A 17,534-nucleotide genomic window follows, 5' to 3' on the forward strand; every position below is an offset into this window, starting at 1 on the left:
TTGAGTTTAAACGAGCAGCGGACCTACTAAAAACCATTTATTATTTAACGTCCATAAAAATTATATTTATATTAATGATGTCTCCAAAGTTTAGCGAATTTTTCGCAAAAAAATAATTTATCAGGAAGCACGTGAGCACCATTCAATGACAATCTCCACAACGAAAACAAGCTTAAGCAACAGCGTAGTCGAACGTGCACGCTCGGTAAGTAATCCTACAATTTTTTGTTTATAGCATAGTTTATATGGATTATTCCCAAAAAATTATACGTATTTTGGAAATGTTGAGTCGAATTGGTCTAGAATCGATTAATTTTATGGAAGAAACCTTTCAAACAGCCGTAGTCCGTAAACTGCACACATGCCAGACTGTGATTGGCTGGACTCCTAGAAGCTGGATTCATAAAAACAGGAACATATCTACTGTGTTATAGGGGGGTTGACTGTAATCTAAAATAATTCAAAATTTTGTATTCATAAGACTTTTATTTACAGTACCTATTTTATTTTTAATAGTAATTATCATCATATAATTATCAGAATTATTTTAAAATTATAGAGGCTAATTGATTTCTACGAATGCACTTTTTCCTATATAAAAAACTGATTTTCAGATGTAAATATAATATACATATATTATTATATTGCTTAGGAAATACAGGAATTTGAAATTTATGTATTTCCTAAGCAATAACATTATAGATATATTTTATATTTGAAAATCAGTAAATTGAAATTGACATTCTATTGTATTCTGATTACAAAAATAGATTTGTTTTTTAATAAAAATAATACAAGTATATCATCACTAATCTGGCACTAATTTTGACTAGCATAATTTCAAATTTCCTGTGTTACCACTTGCATACCAACCTGCCATTACTGTTTAGGAGTGTTCAATGTTGTCAGATGTACAATAATTTGACAAGAATTTTCATGTAATGTTTCTAACCAACTAGTACTGATTTACAGAATATTTTAAAGGTAGGATGAGATGGTTAACTGTTGGGTTAAGTATATTCTAACCTAGAGGTCAGCAACCTTTCCACAGTGTTATGCTGAATGTAAGTTATAGTGTTATTCTGAGTGCCAGCATGATTCTACCAAGTTTATTATATATGTTATCAAAATTAGTCCAGTTATAATGGACTTCAACAATGTATAATTTTGAAGTTAAGTTTTTAATTGAATTATGTTCCTACATGTGAAGCACTTGCATAGCACATAGATGGCAACATGGACTGTAAACACATACACTGTAATAGAAATATACAAACAAGAGATTCGTTTTTAATGTACCACAGCTTTCACTGAACTATGACTTCCATTTAAATGTGTAATTAATAATTAAAATACAATTTTTACTACATTTCTATTCAATCAGTGCGCCACTGAAAATCGTCCTGTGTGCCATAAGTTGCTGACCCATTCTAACCTAACCATCAGTAATCCAGCAAAATCACCCTACAGGTCCCAATGATGCTGGATTAGTAATGGTCAACCTGCCATTAAATTAATGTTTTTTTAACAATTTTATTTTAAAATAATAATTTTCGATTATACGTATTTCTTTGCCATAATACAGTTACATCAGCTAATTGGTAGTCATTATAACATTATTTTTTAAATTTTGAATAATCTCTACTTCCATAATAATAATTTTTGTAACATATAAGCAAATACTTACTTAATGTCATCAATAAGTTCTTGGAAATTGTGATGTTAAGAGAAATGACTTAAGAGAAATCAAGTTTGTTTCAAAGGAAGTTTTCATTTTCAAACATTCAGCATTTAATCTCCACCTTATAGAATCAATTTTACTGTTTATAAAGAAAATTCAACAGCAATAATTTTAAATGATTACAAATGTGATTGATTTTTCTTCAACAACATTACAACAAAACAATGTTAAATGAGAACTTGCTGTATAATCAAAACATTAATGACTAAACTGAATCTTTAAGTGTTTTATTTTTGTACAAAAAATTTATTAGTAAGGAAAATATGGTCTCTTATTTAATATTAGTAAATAACAAATTAATAATTTGTAACCATATGTGATATGTAGATATTCAATGTTACTCTTATTAAGTAAATTCTGATGCTGAAAAAATTCCAATGATATATTATGGTTTTGTGCATGGGATTCTTCACCCATATTGTCATATATGTGTAGTGTTGTACAGTCTGTTTCTGTTCTCAATAAACAATTCTTTAGAGTCACTAGAATGTTATTTTGCTGTATCAAAGACATTGGCAGACGGAAGAAACCAGCACCACCAACATTAGTGAACTGAATGTGATTTGAAAGTTAACAATAGGTCAAATTATGGACTGTCTTTTTTTCATCACTGTTATTAAAAGCTCAGTCAAATCATCAACTAACTCTTGGATATAATAGAATATTCATCACACAATAAAGGAACACCTTCATCAATACAGTGCAATAAGGTAATTTTTATTTCCACAGGTTATCAACATCCATCATTTTTGAAAAATATGTGTTAGAAACTATTTCAAAATGCTATTGAAGACAACACACCTAGCAACAGACACTTAGAGAGAATGTTTTCATTGAGATCTCACAGGTAGCTATGTGGATATCTCCATTTTGGAAGGCCAACCCAATATTATGGTTTGCCCAAATTAAGGCAACATTTGCAACAACAGACTCACAATGGAGGGCAAGATAGAGACTAAATAAGCAATATCCTTCCGAAACCACCACTAAAGAACAAATATGGTGTCCTGAGATAGCACCTAATATATCAATTTACTAAATCAAAACAACTCCTATTAAGGACTCAAATTATAGGAAATCATCATCAGACATCTGAAACCAGCAATTGTTGGATACCTGTACTATAGTTAGTCTAATGATATCTGTGGAAAAACTGCCTTGTGCTCCACTGTGTTGATTGCACTAGTCTGAGCAAATTTGATTTTTCACCATCTTTTGATGTTTCAGAACTTGTTTCTCCATTCCTATGATCAGGAATAGCAAAATGCAATGTTTCTCTTTTATATAGATGAGAGGGCTGTTAATATCAGAAAACCTTGTAGGCTTCTGCCAGACAAAAGGAAAATATAGACTAGAATTTGAATATATGTTGGCTAACTTGACATCCAGTGGAGCAGCTCACTACACATGATCCATAAAAGTAATTGGGATTGGCATCCTTGTGACAATTATAGACATCTAAATGTCATTACAATTTCTGAGCATTACTTGATCTCACACATACATGGTTACACATAGAATGAATCTCAAAGAAAAAAAAATATATTTTTTCAACCCTGGTTTGACCCAGGCATATTATCAAATACTGATTAACTCAGAAGATATACCCAAAATAGATTTGAACTTGAATTCCATTCAGGTTTCAAGTTCAAATATATGGGATTCAAATTGTTCAATGAGTGCAACATTTCAGAAATTTATGTACAGTACAAAGTTCTACATGGTCTGGATTTTGTGTGTCATATTTTGAGAGACATCAACAAATCTGAGAAAATTACATATAAAATACATATTTTTACATTTTCTAATTTCTGACTATTTATAATAAAAAAATCTATTTTATGATAACTGTATATAATTAAAAGAATAAAAGTTTCTTATAATTAAATATTTTTAAAAATTTTAATAAATTTTTATACATACTTTTCTGATATTTGACCATCACATCCAACAGCAGCAATATCAAATTTATATGTTTTCCTTTTTTCACAATTCAATTCCCTTTTTGCAACAAGAACAACTTCTCCTTCTTCTTTATTTGTAATTTCAGCAACAAATGGTACATCTCCATGATGCTTATTAGTTATCAGGAAATTACAAACTTCAGCTGAAAATCAAATAATATTTCATTCACTATTTTAGGAATCTTCATATGTATAAATTTAAATGTAAATATCCAATAACCCAATTTTTAGTTTAATGCCAAATAATTGCTAGTTACAGGCTGTGTGTGTTGGAGTCATCCCCACTGGTACTGAGTAACCAGTATGGATATTTCTAAATTAATAGTTCTGGAAGCAAAGATCGGACAGAGGTCCGGGTAGTGTAACTGGCAACATATTAGCAAGTGGGAGTTATGGGTTAGAGTCCCACCTCAGGCCAATTCTTTTCTTCCAGAATCTTATAAATTAATTATTAATTAAATATTAATTTAATTATAATTATTAAATTTATCAAGAAATGGCCAAATAATTAGTAGCAATATTACATAAATTTAATTATTTTCTATTTAAATAACTTAATATAATTTCAACTCAAGTGTTTTTACCTAGTTTATAGACCATCATCAAGAGTTCTTCAATGACAAATTATAGAAGACATGACTGTTTTTTAAAAATTTGAAAATAAGAACATTGACCAATAACTAAAATATTACGTATCATGATAACATTGCAACTAGGTATATAAACACAAAAGAATAATGCACCAAAATATGTCAAACAATTGCCACATTAAATCAGGCTATTTCACTGCTATTATTTTTAATTAAATTCTAAATAATTTGGTACTAGAGGTAGGCATAGGAATTTAATTAAAAATAATAGTGGAAAGTAGCCTGATTTAATCTGGCAATCATTTAACATATTACTATACTAAAATATCAGGCTTCAAGATGTTTATAAATGCATCAAAATATCTGACAATACAATAACATTAAAACAAAATTTGATAAAAATTCCAAATTTTTAAATAATAGTCAAATGTTCTATAATTTATTATTAAAAAACTTCTGATGATGGTCTATAAATTAGGCCAAAAACATGTGACTTTGAAATTTTATCACTGTTTAAAATTGGTGGTTTATTTTTCAAAACAGTATAGATAGCATGTAATACTGATTTATAGCAATAGTTAAAGGCTATTTTATTTTCCAGAATTAAAACATGTAACCCACATTACAGAAAAAACAAAAATTAATATCTAAGTTATATGAAAAAGTTATATAGATATGACTTTATTTCATAACTTGCAGAAAGTTATAAAAAAAAAATTATAGGAAAGACATCCCTAATATGCTAACAACTGGAAAAACTGGCATCATTTGTAGATGTTGGTTTAAAGTCATCCTTAGATGAGGATACTGAAATTAAGTGGAAAGAAGTTTCATTTGTAGTCTGATTGAAAAAGTTTGCTTCTTATGACAACCAAAGAATGCATCATAAATATTTCAATGAATGTCTCATTAATTTAAGATAAAAAAAACTCCTTCAGATTCTTGAATCCAATACCATCTCAATGACTAGCATTTGTTGGTCAAAATACTTGATATTTAAAACTTTTATATGATATGTTTAACTTTTTTCTGTTTATTGTAATATTAAATTTTCTTATATTTTTTATAATTACATAAAATAATAGTTTTATATTTTATGTTAAACATTAAAAAATTTAAATCTTAATTATAAGAATATTGCTAATTTCATTGCTAGCAATGTTACTGACATTTAGATGTTTATCTATGTTAACATAAAAATATCAGCACTTCAATTGAAGGAAGCAATTCAAATCTTAATGTGCTTTGATATTAAAGTATAGTACAACTAAAAATAATTTATAAATATATTCTTTGAAAGGATGTTTTGAATTTGCTTCATGCAGAATGACAATTTTTCCAATAAACTAAATTTATAGTAACTTCATTTCAAACTTATTGATCAAAGACTACTTACAAATCATTATCTGCTCTTTCTACAACATAACAAGAATTGATGTAGCACATGGAATTAATATTCCTTTTCATTTTAATTCTTGTTTAGAATAATAACTGCAATGCTCTTTTGTATCACTTATGTTATGTTGAAAAAGAACAAAAATAATAACTACCTGTCAAGCCATTTTAACCTCCAGTTCTTCCTGACATATATTTTCAGGCAGAGATTTAACTGTTTTGGCTTGACACAAAAATATAAAAGTTCAGATATGCTTCTAACATAATGTCGAAAACAGTTTGAAACATTTCAAATTTTGTTCTTTCTTGTGATCCTCGGATCCTGTGTTAGGTTTAAATGTTTAGAATATTTAAATTTTGAGAATGTTACAGGCCTATGACATATAGTGACATTCATTTGCCTGGTGACAATGATTGTGTATTGTCGAAAGTACTTGGTATAAAAAGATTTTAATGCTGTCTGACAGTATATACATCTAGTATTATGTCTAATTTGGTGTGAACTTTGAAATACTATTTATTTATTCCATTATTAATGTCATTATTTCACAGTGACTATCATTTTGGAATGGACAGAATTTGCAAAAAACTCATGTTTAGTGGTTATGCAGTTGCTTTAAACTTATAACAAGCAGTCAGCCCATTGACTTTATATGGCAAATTTTGACTCAAATATCTCAGCCCATAGATCAAATTTCAAAATCTTTCTTTGTCAAAACATCAGCATTACCAATTTGTACATATTTGGAAAAAATGTTTAATGGTCACGCAGTTGCTTTACACTTCGATCACAGACAAAATACCTGACTTATGAAGAGCTCCGCTTACACATCACTTAACAATCATACAGGATTAATTCTTAAGAAATTTTCACAAGTTTCATAAATTTGACATGTAATTTGAATTTTTTCCAATCAGCATTGATTAGTTAATTTCTGAAATTTAGACCAAGATTATCAGGATATTTACTTTTGGATTTTTCAATACCAATTTAATATATGCATATTTTGAATTCTAAATTTAATTTTCCTAAAAGTTATTACATACCAAAAAAGTTTTTGATATATTTTTATATAATGTAATAAATTTAAGATCTACAAAATTTTTTTTGGTTATATAATGTTATAAAAATTATATGATTAAAAATAATCATATTTGAAAATAACTGAAATATCTTTCCTTTCAAGTATTTAATATATTAAATTTGTGGCCTATTTCATGATTTATTTTCTTTGAACTATTTCAGAATTGGATCTACAAGAGTTAAAAAAGCTTATCTTTCTGGGATTTATCAGATCTTGTTTATATCACAGTTCATCAATCATATTTCAGGTTCAAGGATAGATTTTTACAGAGAACAACAGAAAATTCTGATTAATTTATTTTTGGTAACATTATGGCAAAAAAAAGCAAAAAAATAAAATAATATGTTTATTGTATGGGAAAAATATAGAAATAGTTTTATAAAAATATTTTTATATCATTTATTAGATTTTCCTCTCAAGAAAGATGATAAAATACAACTGTAAGATTATATTAGACTTAAAAGAACCAAATAACTGTGAAATTATGATCATTAGAAAGAGCTCCTATAATAACTCTTTGTTAATGTCTAATAATTCCTGTTTTTAAATATACATTGCATGCATGCTGATCACATATAAGAATCACAAATGTCTAATCAGACTGGTAAAAACTGGAAGAATAGACAGAAGTTATAGAAAGTCTTGCAAACATTCATGAAATGTTTAAGGAATGTTATGACTTTCCAATACTGTAAGAAAATGTGTTAAAAAGATAGAGAGTACTCTAAAACAGTATTATACATTGAACAGAAAAAATAATATATGTGGGTGGTATTCAAGTTTCCACAATTCTAGAAATATGCAAAATTCAATTATGCTATTGTCATAATCCTAAGCAAGCTATATAATTAATTTTCAGGAGGCCTGATCATGGACATTTAAAGATAGCTGAAGGTAGAAAAAAAATTAATTAATTAAAGTGTAAAAGTTTTAAAACATTTTAATCCATTAGAGGTTGCAATAGGATAATGGCTAGATTTTGTCTGCTTCCAATATTCAACATAGTGCTGGCAACAAAACCAGTTTTTGATAAAACTGATTAACTGATTTTCAATAAACTGCAATTTTAGCAGAAAAACTGGAAACCAGTTTTGAACAGGTAATGAAATCTGTATCATTGTGTTTAGTTGCCTTTTTGACTTAATTGGCAGTAAAGTATGTTTGAATTTAAGATAATTCCACACAACTGATTCCAATAACAACCGAAGTGAGTCTGAAACAGATTAAACCAAGCTTCTTACTAGAGGCTGGGCTAACAAAACAGAAGCTTTTGTACTTTAGACAAATCAACCAAAGTAGTAAATCACTTAAGAAGGATATCGTGCTCAAAGTGACTAGTAGAAACAGGAAAAGAGGTTGACCAAGAAGTTAATGAATTGACACCATCAACAACAGCACTTGAATACTGCTGAAATAAATAAAGCAGTGAGAGATTGGAAGACATGAAGATTACTGATACATGGAATAGCTGAAAGTCATCCTCAACTGAACAGATATACTACTAGAATATTTCAGTGTAACATTATAATTTGTACTTGGCATTTATTTACCACCCTCGACCTTTTTAACAGAACACCAAGCATTAATCATATTTAAATTTTAAAATTAATGTGAGAACTAGCAAAAATTAATTTTAAAGCAATAAAGTTTTCAAATGCTGTTTATTAAATACTTAGACTAAAGTGTCTACTACATCAAAAAATACTGATCTCTTTTTGGAGAAAATAATACATAATACAGGCATATTCACAAATCTCTATCATATAAATATTAATAAAATGCAACAATAAAACATTAATTCTACTAAATTCATATTGATTTTGAAACCAGTTTGTCATCTGATATTTAAATACTGATTTTTACCAAAACTGGTTTTGTTAAAACTGTTTAACCAATTTTGAGAATTTGTGGTTTTAACAGCAAAGTTTGAAAGTTTAAATCATCTAAATTTAATTTAATTTAAATTTTATCTAAATTAATTAAAATTTTAAAAACAATTATTTCAGAACAGAATGAGATATTCTAGAGACTGATCATATGAATGAAAATAATTATTTATCATTTCTTATGAATGAATTTCATGAAGATGGAATGTTAGTCTGAAAGTTCTTGAGACTTAAACTATTGAGTTTTGTGCATATTCTGACTCCAAAAAAATAAGTTTGTGTATAATATTTGTAAAAGGTGGAATTGTTTTTAGGACTATCATAAAGAAACTAATGAAACTAGAAAAATAACATAAAGGTCAATAAAAGCAGAAAGTTTTGATATAAGACTGGCAAAATGAAATCAGTGAATTAAGGAATGATATGGCCTCTGAGAATATCTACAACAGACAGTTTTCTTGTTACTGCCTATTTTAAGAATGTAATAAATATTAAAAATGCCCTCAGATAAACATCCATAAATAAATTTGAAGAAAATTCTGCATTGTAAAGTAATTACTTTCACATAGAATTATATCGCAGATACTTATAGTAATACATTCAAGTAATAATGTTATTGTAAAATAATTTCTAATTTTGTTTTCATAACAGGAAATTTTTTAATATTAATAATAACTGACAATAAAAAAATTATTTTCAAATTTTACTTTAAGTTTTCATTTACAGTCGACCCCCCCTATAACATTGTTAATTTTTCCTTTTTATACGAATTCCATGTTGTACGAGTCATTTAGATTTTACAAATACGTGTGCTGGGCTGTGAACAACTCACGTATTTGTAAAATCTAAGTGACTCGTACAACATGAAATTCGTATAAAACGGAATTATCAACGGTGTTATAGGGGGGTCTACTGTATTTAGACAGTTATTTTTCAAAGAAAGTCTTTACTTCATAAACTCTGAATTGATCTTCAAAATGTTCATAAACCCTAGATTAAGAACTTCTGTAACAGAAGATTGAAGAGATATGTTCTTTGTGTAATTCTCTTCCTTATTAACCATTGTTTAAATTCCCTGTCACATTTGAAAATGGTTAAAGAAAGAATAGAATTAAAGTCAGCAATACAAACAATGACAGAAAAGAGACTGTAACATAAATTCTCCTGAATTTGAAATTCCTAATGTTCTGCACTTTTTACACATTTTAAAATTTAACTGAGAACTGATAGGAATGTTATATCTTCAAATCAGAGCTGCCACTATAAGTTTTTATTTTTTTAAATCACATAAAACAGAATCTAGAATCTATTTCATGGGTTATAACAGTATATTTACTCTCACTGACAAACTGTATCATAAAGTTTTTCTGTTTTTTAAATTCCTTACAACATAGGTATTTAGTTGTAATCAATAATGGATTCAAAATCTAGAGAGGGTGCAGAAAGGAATCAATATGCCTTACAAAATTTTTCACTACCTGAGGTACCTAGCTTTACTCAGGAAAAAAACACCCAGAAGAAGAGTGCAACTGAGCCCTGCACATCCTCTAAATCTGCCCCTGGTCAAAATAGATTTGAAGAAAGCATAGATTAATATGATATTTTTGCAAAAATTTAATGAATTTATTAGTGAAGTTATAATGATGATTTTAGTTAGAGCATACTTACTGAAATAATTAATGGCAATAATAATAATTCATTTGTGACCAATTTATGACTTTGGAAATCTGCCAAGTAGACTGATACTTAAAATATCAAAAGATATAGCAAGCTATTTTTGGTAGGCATTAATGAAAACTGTCAATAGAACTCAATTTACTTTGAATGTAAAAAGTAGGTTAAATTTTACTTAATTATCGTTTAATAAATTAGCATAATCACAATTTACAATTTACCAAATATATAGTTGTATAAATTTTTGCTGCAATAAATTTCTTTGCTTTTGTAATTACATGAATAAAATTCAATCAAAAATTTTATTTATAAATCTTAATGCAAATGAATAATTATGAAATTGATTTATTTGCAATTTAATTATTATTTAATCACATCATTATAACATTCTGAAAATTTATTGTACTGATCATTAAATATAGAATAAAAATAAATTCAATATCACATATTTTTAAAATTATTTAAAGTAATTTTTAGTATTGGCATTTTATCATAGGATTATAATGCCAAAACAAAGTTGAGGTAAAATATAAAATTTCTCAAACAAATGCAATTTACAGATTAGTAAAAATACAGATAGATTGAGAAATTAATATTTATGAATATTACACAGTTAAATATAATTAAAACTAATAATTTCTGCTTAATATGCGCATCTAAAATCTTAAAATGCCATTCAATAACATCAAATATCATTGGAAATTAAACAGAAAAATATTATAATTTTTCATTACACTCATATATTCAGAAATTAAAATTCAAAATTTGACTGGTACCAATAGGTCTCAATTTCAATACTTCGGGTAAACTTCCAATTATACATATTTTAATGGGAATAAACAGACTCAGTTCATGAATACAACCAATGATAAAGTCAGATATATTCAACACACAATATATCTGTAATCAAGCATATTAATATCATTTTAAATCATATATTTGTTGAATTATTTTCTTTTTCAGTACATCAGGCTCACATTTATATTTATTATTTTAATGTCATAAGTGAAAAAATTATAAGTTATATAATAAATATTAATTTTTTAAGTTAGCAGTAATTTGATAAAAATTATGGCTCAATAAATTAAAATATAAAATACTTTAGTAAATATATGAAGATAAATTTTCATCAAGTAAAAACAAAGACATGGAATGAAATAATGATAAATTTAAAGATTGATCATTAAATAATAATTGTTTTCAAATGGTTCTTATAAAAATATGCAGTCAGTATAATAATAAAATGCATCAACTGAACCCAAAATTATTAACAAGATATAACTAGTAAAACTTTTATGATTCAAATCTGAAATATAATCATTTGAGAATGAGAAATTAAACTAAGTCACATTTCATCTTAATTTTTGCCTTGAAAATAAACAGTATAAAAAGTTAGAAATTAAAATGTTTTTCAATTAAACTGTATTATTAAATCTCTTAATACAATACATTGAAGTGTGTTCTTTTAAAATTATCTGTAGTTATAACAAAATAAATTCCAGCATTGATTGTTATAATAAAATCAATACTTTAATAATTTCACAAAAGGAGCCACTTTCATAGCTTTTAAGAAGTTATTAAAGTACATAATCCAATCCAAATTACGCTTTATTTGTAATACGGCAATTGCCTGTTACAATGGGAGAACCATAAACTTAAATAATATAACATATTACATAGTATTATTACAATAATATTTTCCTTCTAAATATTTACAAAAGTTTTAACATAGTTGTATAAATTAACTATTAATCGAGTTGTTGCTCTATGGAAAATATAGTACATTTCTTCCACCGATCTGCACTCACTTAAACTTAACAAATCAAATTTCCTTTTTAACTCATAGCTCTTTTCACATTGGCAAAACAAGTGATACTTTGAAAATTCCATATTACATCTAGGACATAAATTATCAGCATACGAGTAGAATTTATTATTTAACATTAATATTTCTGAATTTAGACGTATTTGAATAAAAAACCGTTTTATAACAAAAGGTAGATTCGATAGAATATAATTATTAATATTTGGATAGTTCAATAGTGAACCATACCAGTTTGGTTTTAAACGTGAACGGTTGTCTTCTATGTCATGTGATAATAGAATATCTAAAATGCTATGCGTTAGCTGACTACACAAATCTTCACTTAGATTCGGCGAAAAGATAAACGGAGCAATTGAGAAACCATAACTATTGATCACTCTTGAAATTTGAGCTATCCAATTCCTTTTAGAATTCTTCTGTACAGAATACTTATATAAAGTACATAATACTGAAATACAGTGTTTATTTTGTGACTTGTATAATTTTTGGTGTCTATTATATATTTATTACTTTTGAATCCTATGAAACTGGAATTAAATATTTCTTCACTTATTTAAAAGCAAGTGAGCAGTGGCTCAAAAATCATATTCAATTAAATTTTCTTCTACATTTGTGCCAGCATGGTTACCTAAATTTATTTCAATATATATTTTTTTTAATTTTTATATCTATGTTCCATATGCATCCTTTTTCATCTGAAAAAGACACTGATAATGTATCAAAAGTACTAGCATGGCTGCTTGTATGAAGTTATTAATTAAAGTATATAACACTGAAAGATAGTTTCTTTTAGCTGTTGAATACTTTCAACATACATTATTTTGTGTGTTTTAATATATTTTAACATTTCAACATTATTTTTATAATGTATGTTGAAACGTTAAAATATATTAAAACACATAAATAATAGATATTTAATATGCTAAACTTATTTTCAAGAACACAAGAAAATATTCAGAAACAAATGGCCAAAACAAAATTAGCAGAATTAATCATCTCATATAGTTTTGAGGTCTGTTGGAAGAATGTGAAGTAATAAACTTCTTCCTACACCAGAGGATTTACAATTCAGCACTCCAAACAACCTTTACAGCTCCAGTGGTATGTGCTTATACCTTAGCAAATGTTTTCAACCTCATCGAGGTCTTCATCAGGCTACTTTAATGTGGAATTCGAACATGAAGAATGTGAAGTTTCTGTATAAAATACTAGTTATTTTTCTCAATGAAAAAATTTGGTTTATTTTTCACCATTTTTTGCTAGCAATAATTTGCTGGTAAACTGGTGAATTTGCTGACAATAATTCTATTCTATATACATAAAAAATATGTTTTAAGTTTATGTTTTTAAACTAATTAGTATTGTTTGTTTGTTTAGTTATGGCAACGCAACACTTGGATGATCTGCCAAGGGGAATGCCTTCTGGGAGGTCTTTTTAAGGGTAACTGGCCTCTATTCAAATATTACAGAAATGGAGAAAACCTGGAAAACTCCATGTGGTCAGCCCATCCTGGCAAGGCACAAACAGATAACTGAACTCCCAGTGTTCAGAGAACAGAACTGCTTGGCCACTGGTGAGCTCTAATTAGTATTAATTTCTCATATTATATATATATGGAAAAATATATATATGTACATATAAAATTTTAAAATTGATTATTATAATCATACTTGCAAACCCTTCGTATAGAGAACTATAAATAAAAATGATGACAGCATAAAAAGTGAAAAATTCTTTATTAACATTGATATTGCACAAGGCTTGTATTAAATACCTTTAATAAACAAAATTTAATTTATCTTTGTATATGATAATTTATAAAGCTATTGCCATAGACACTGTCAAGAGTATAACAAAAGCTTTATACTCTTTAACATTGCTGACCCAGACAGGGTCAGAAATTTTATAAAAAATTGGCAACACTGTCTTGAACAGGTCATAACCATTTTTGAAATTCATTTTGTGTCAGCCAGTCTTTATTAAATTTACAAGTTTGCTTCCTTTTTCTTTTAGGGCTTTTAATTTCTTGAGTTGTCATATTAAATAATTAAAATAGAAATTATAAACTTGTAAACTGAAACTGTCACATTCGAGTTATACTAGGTTTGTTCTAACACAAGTCCCTAAATTTGAAATCTTACGGGGCATGAGCAATGTCATTTTACAACCAAGAACTGAACAATGTGCATGCCAGTTTTAAACCAGTTAGAGACTTGTGTTGGAACAAACCTAATATTTGCCAGAGATATTTGCAAGTTAGAATTTTAAAAGTACATTTTCTGTCACTCAGCCTAAGGATAAGATGGAGATAACTTTGGGTGGTGGTGTGAAGTTAGTCTTTAACCGCTAAAATAAAATACTCGCAAATATTTTTATAAATTTAATTCTTTTTATCACAGTTTCACAATTTCTACAAAAACTGGACAAATTAATAATTAATCCAAACCATAAATTTAAAAACTGGCTTGTCCAGATGAAAACCAGCCTGGTGGCAACACTAGCAATGCAGGGAAGTCCTGCAATGCTGTATGGCAAAACCACATTAGCCTATTTTATAGAGATTACAAAACTTTGTAAAATCTCACAAATCTCAAAGAACCGTCTGGTTTCTTTTCTTGGGAAAGTTCATATTATATGGTCTGTATATTCTTAAGTGAAGAATCAGGTGTTTCTTCTTTTGGGCTGAGAAACTGTAGCACTGCTCAATAATTTCGTCTAACTGTAAAAGTAATTAGTTTCCTTCTGATGACGAGTTGGCCATAATTGATTTAAGTACCAATGTAAGGGCAATAACATTGTCAGACTTGAAAATGCAACTTAACACATCTGCCATTTAAAATGATCATATTTGAGCTAAAATTCTCATACCTATACCAACATACATATATAAAAATATCAATCTTAATTCTTTCCCAAATGAATGAATCTGAGAACGTTGTTCTGGTTCACTTCAGTCATTTATAATAAAATACATTCAATATCTTCAGAATGTATGGTACCATATATTGTATTAGATTCATTTAAATGAAGTGTTTATGTGATAATATCAAATTCTTTAAAAACACTGACAAAATGGAAAAGCAGCCTGTCCACTGACAAGAGCATACAAAACACTGATAGTTGGCAAGTATGTATGATAATCATGTTCCTTTTACTCATTGTTCATACCCTATTAAACATGAACAATTTTTGGATTTTTGTTTTTATGAAAATAAAGCTGGCCATATACTTAAATCTATAATTGAGAAATATAAATATACATATTCTAACTAGAAAAAAATCAATATTTATATTAGTTAGATATTATTATTATTCCATAATCTTTCATGAATTAAATTATTCTTTTAAATAATTCTTTTAAATTTGTTAAATTAGACTTTTATAATTTAAATCAATATTACTAGTAACACACATCATATTTATTCAGATTAAGCCTATTCAATCTATATCATCAAACTTACATAATTGGAAGAGTAAACATTAATAACTTTACAAGCTAAATATATAATAAATTAAGCATACATTTTAAATAATTTTGTGGATTCTTTAGCATATAGATGATGTCTTAAATTATATAGAGTAAACAAATAGCATTATTATATCAAATTTATAAATTTGTCAATGTATAATCATGAACATGTACAGTACAGTACATTTCTTAGTTGTCAACATAACTTTGAAGCAAAAAATAACTATTACTAAAGTTTACCAAAATTTATTTAATTTTCATTAAGTATTTCTAAAAGTATACATAATTTATCAGTGTTTAAGATGCTTTTAGATTCTTTATAAGTAAAAAAAAAAACCAACTAAATACTAAAAAGATCTCAAACTATGTATTTTTATAAAGTCATGTCTCATGTCTTTGTTTAATAAAAATATATTAAATTATTTAAACAATTGTAAATGATAAGATCATTAAATAATCATAAATAAATATATTATTACAGAATCAGTATAATGTATTAACTTCTGACTTTTTCATGTTTTGTATATAGGCTATGTAATATTTTTGAATAAATTTGCATCAGACTGAGACTTTTCATCCAATGAAAAGTCTGAGGTAAAAACTATGCAGAAAACATTCAGACACACAAATAGTCTGAATTTAGAAATAACATGCTGTTACAAATACTATAGAAACACTTCATTAATTGTAAAAATATGGAATAATTTTTATATTAACTTATTACTACTTCCTAATGTATAAAAGATGGTTTTAATCATAAGATTTTTTTATATTTCTACAACTTGGATTTATTTTATATTTTTTCCTCTATACTGTTTAATTTGTATATTAATAATTTTTATACAATACTTTTAATATTATTTATAATTTATTTTAAAATTTATAACTTTAATGATATTATTTTTATATTTGACTACATTTTGCTTTTAAAGAACTTTATTTGATTTTTTTGATTTTATAGATTTGATAATAGCTATGAAACTACTGTATCTGAAAATATTAATTTTGTTATTAAAAACTACTGTAAAAAAAGTATTTTTAAAAATTTCAATAAATGTAATAACATAGTATTTTAAATATAAAAAAATTTAACTTCCAGAAAACTGCTACTTATAAATGCTTCTACAGAAGTCTTTGAATAATAACTGCTAATAACCTGCTGACAACTACTTCAAATAAGAGATGACAAATGATAAATAACGGTTATTAACTATAGTTAATTTTTTCTGCTTAAAAAACAGAAATTATATTACATAATACTTCTGAAAATGAAATTTTACAAATATTTTTTATTACTAACAAATTCTTTTATTTGTAAATTATAAAATTTCTCTCTTGTTCTCTCTCTCTGTTCTTAATTAAAACATTTTAGTGCTGTTCAGATAATTATAACAGACAATATATAGAATCTATAGAATCATTATAAACTTTAAATTCTCTTATTGTCATTAATTAAGCTTATTACCAAATGCCTTTCTTCTAGAATATTTCATTTCTCTATCTTAAGTACAGAAATTTAAACAGACTGAGTGATATAGACAAACTTAATATGAAACATACTATACTGTTTATACAATCTATAATAAAATATAGTAGCTAATTTACATAATATTGATGATAATAAATATGATAAAAACAAAATACCAATATATTAATAATTTAACTGTGAAGCAGCTAGAAAAACCATTTATAAACAGTATAAAAAATAAAACTAAATATTGATTAGAAACATAAATAACATTCCTATAATATAGAAGGATCAGCTTGATGAAATGTTCACAGGGAAAAATAAATTGAAATATGATCAGAGCATTTCTGATCACATATAGATAACCTATTAATAATCTAGACAGAGAGATAGAGAAATAAAATAATATCATTTCTCTTATAAATAGTCTTTTTTG

General features: G+C 26.6%; 1 protein-coding gene across 1 annotated transcript in view; it reads right to left on the reverse strand.

The window, feature by feature from the left end:
- The window catches only part of LOC111628109 (calsyntenin-1-like), a 104,293-nt gene that overhangs the window by 47,321 nt on the left and 39,438 nt on the right, over positions 1 to 17,534 (reverse strand). The window contains exon 3 of the mRNA XM_023371833.1: positions 3,665 to 3,848. Within this exon, the coding sequence (XP_023227601.1) occupies positions 3,665 to 3,848 (184 nt within the window). The remainder of the gene's footprint in view (positions 1 to 3,664; positions 3,849 to 17,534) is intronic.

The sequence above is a fragment of the Centruroides sculpturatus genome, unplaced genomic scaffold (assembly GCF_000671375.1).
Source record: "Centruroides sculpturatus isolate CEXI.00-Female unplaced genomic scaffold, Cexi_2.0 scaffold430, whole genome shotgun sequence".
Classification (NCBI taxonomy): domain Eukaryota; kingdom Metazoa; phylum Arthropoda; class Arachnida; order Scorpiones; family Buthidae; genus Centruroides; species Centruroides sculpturatus.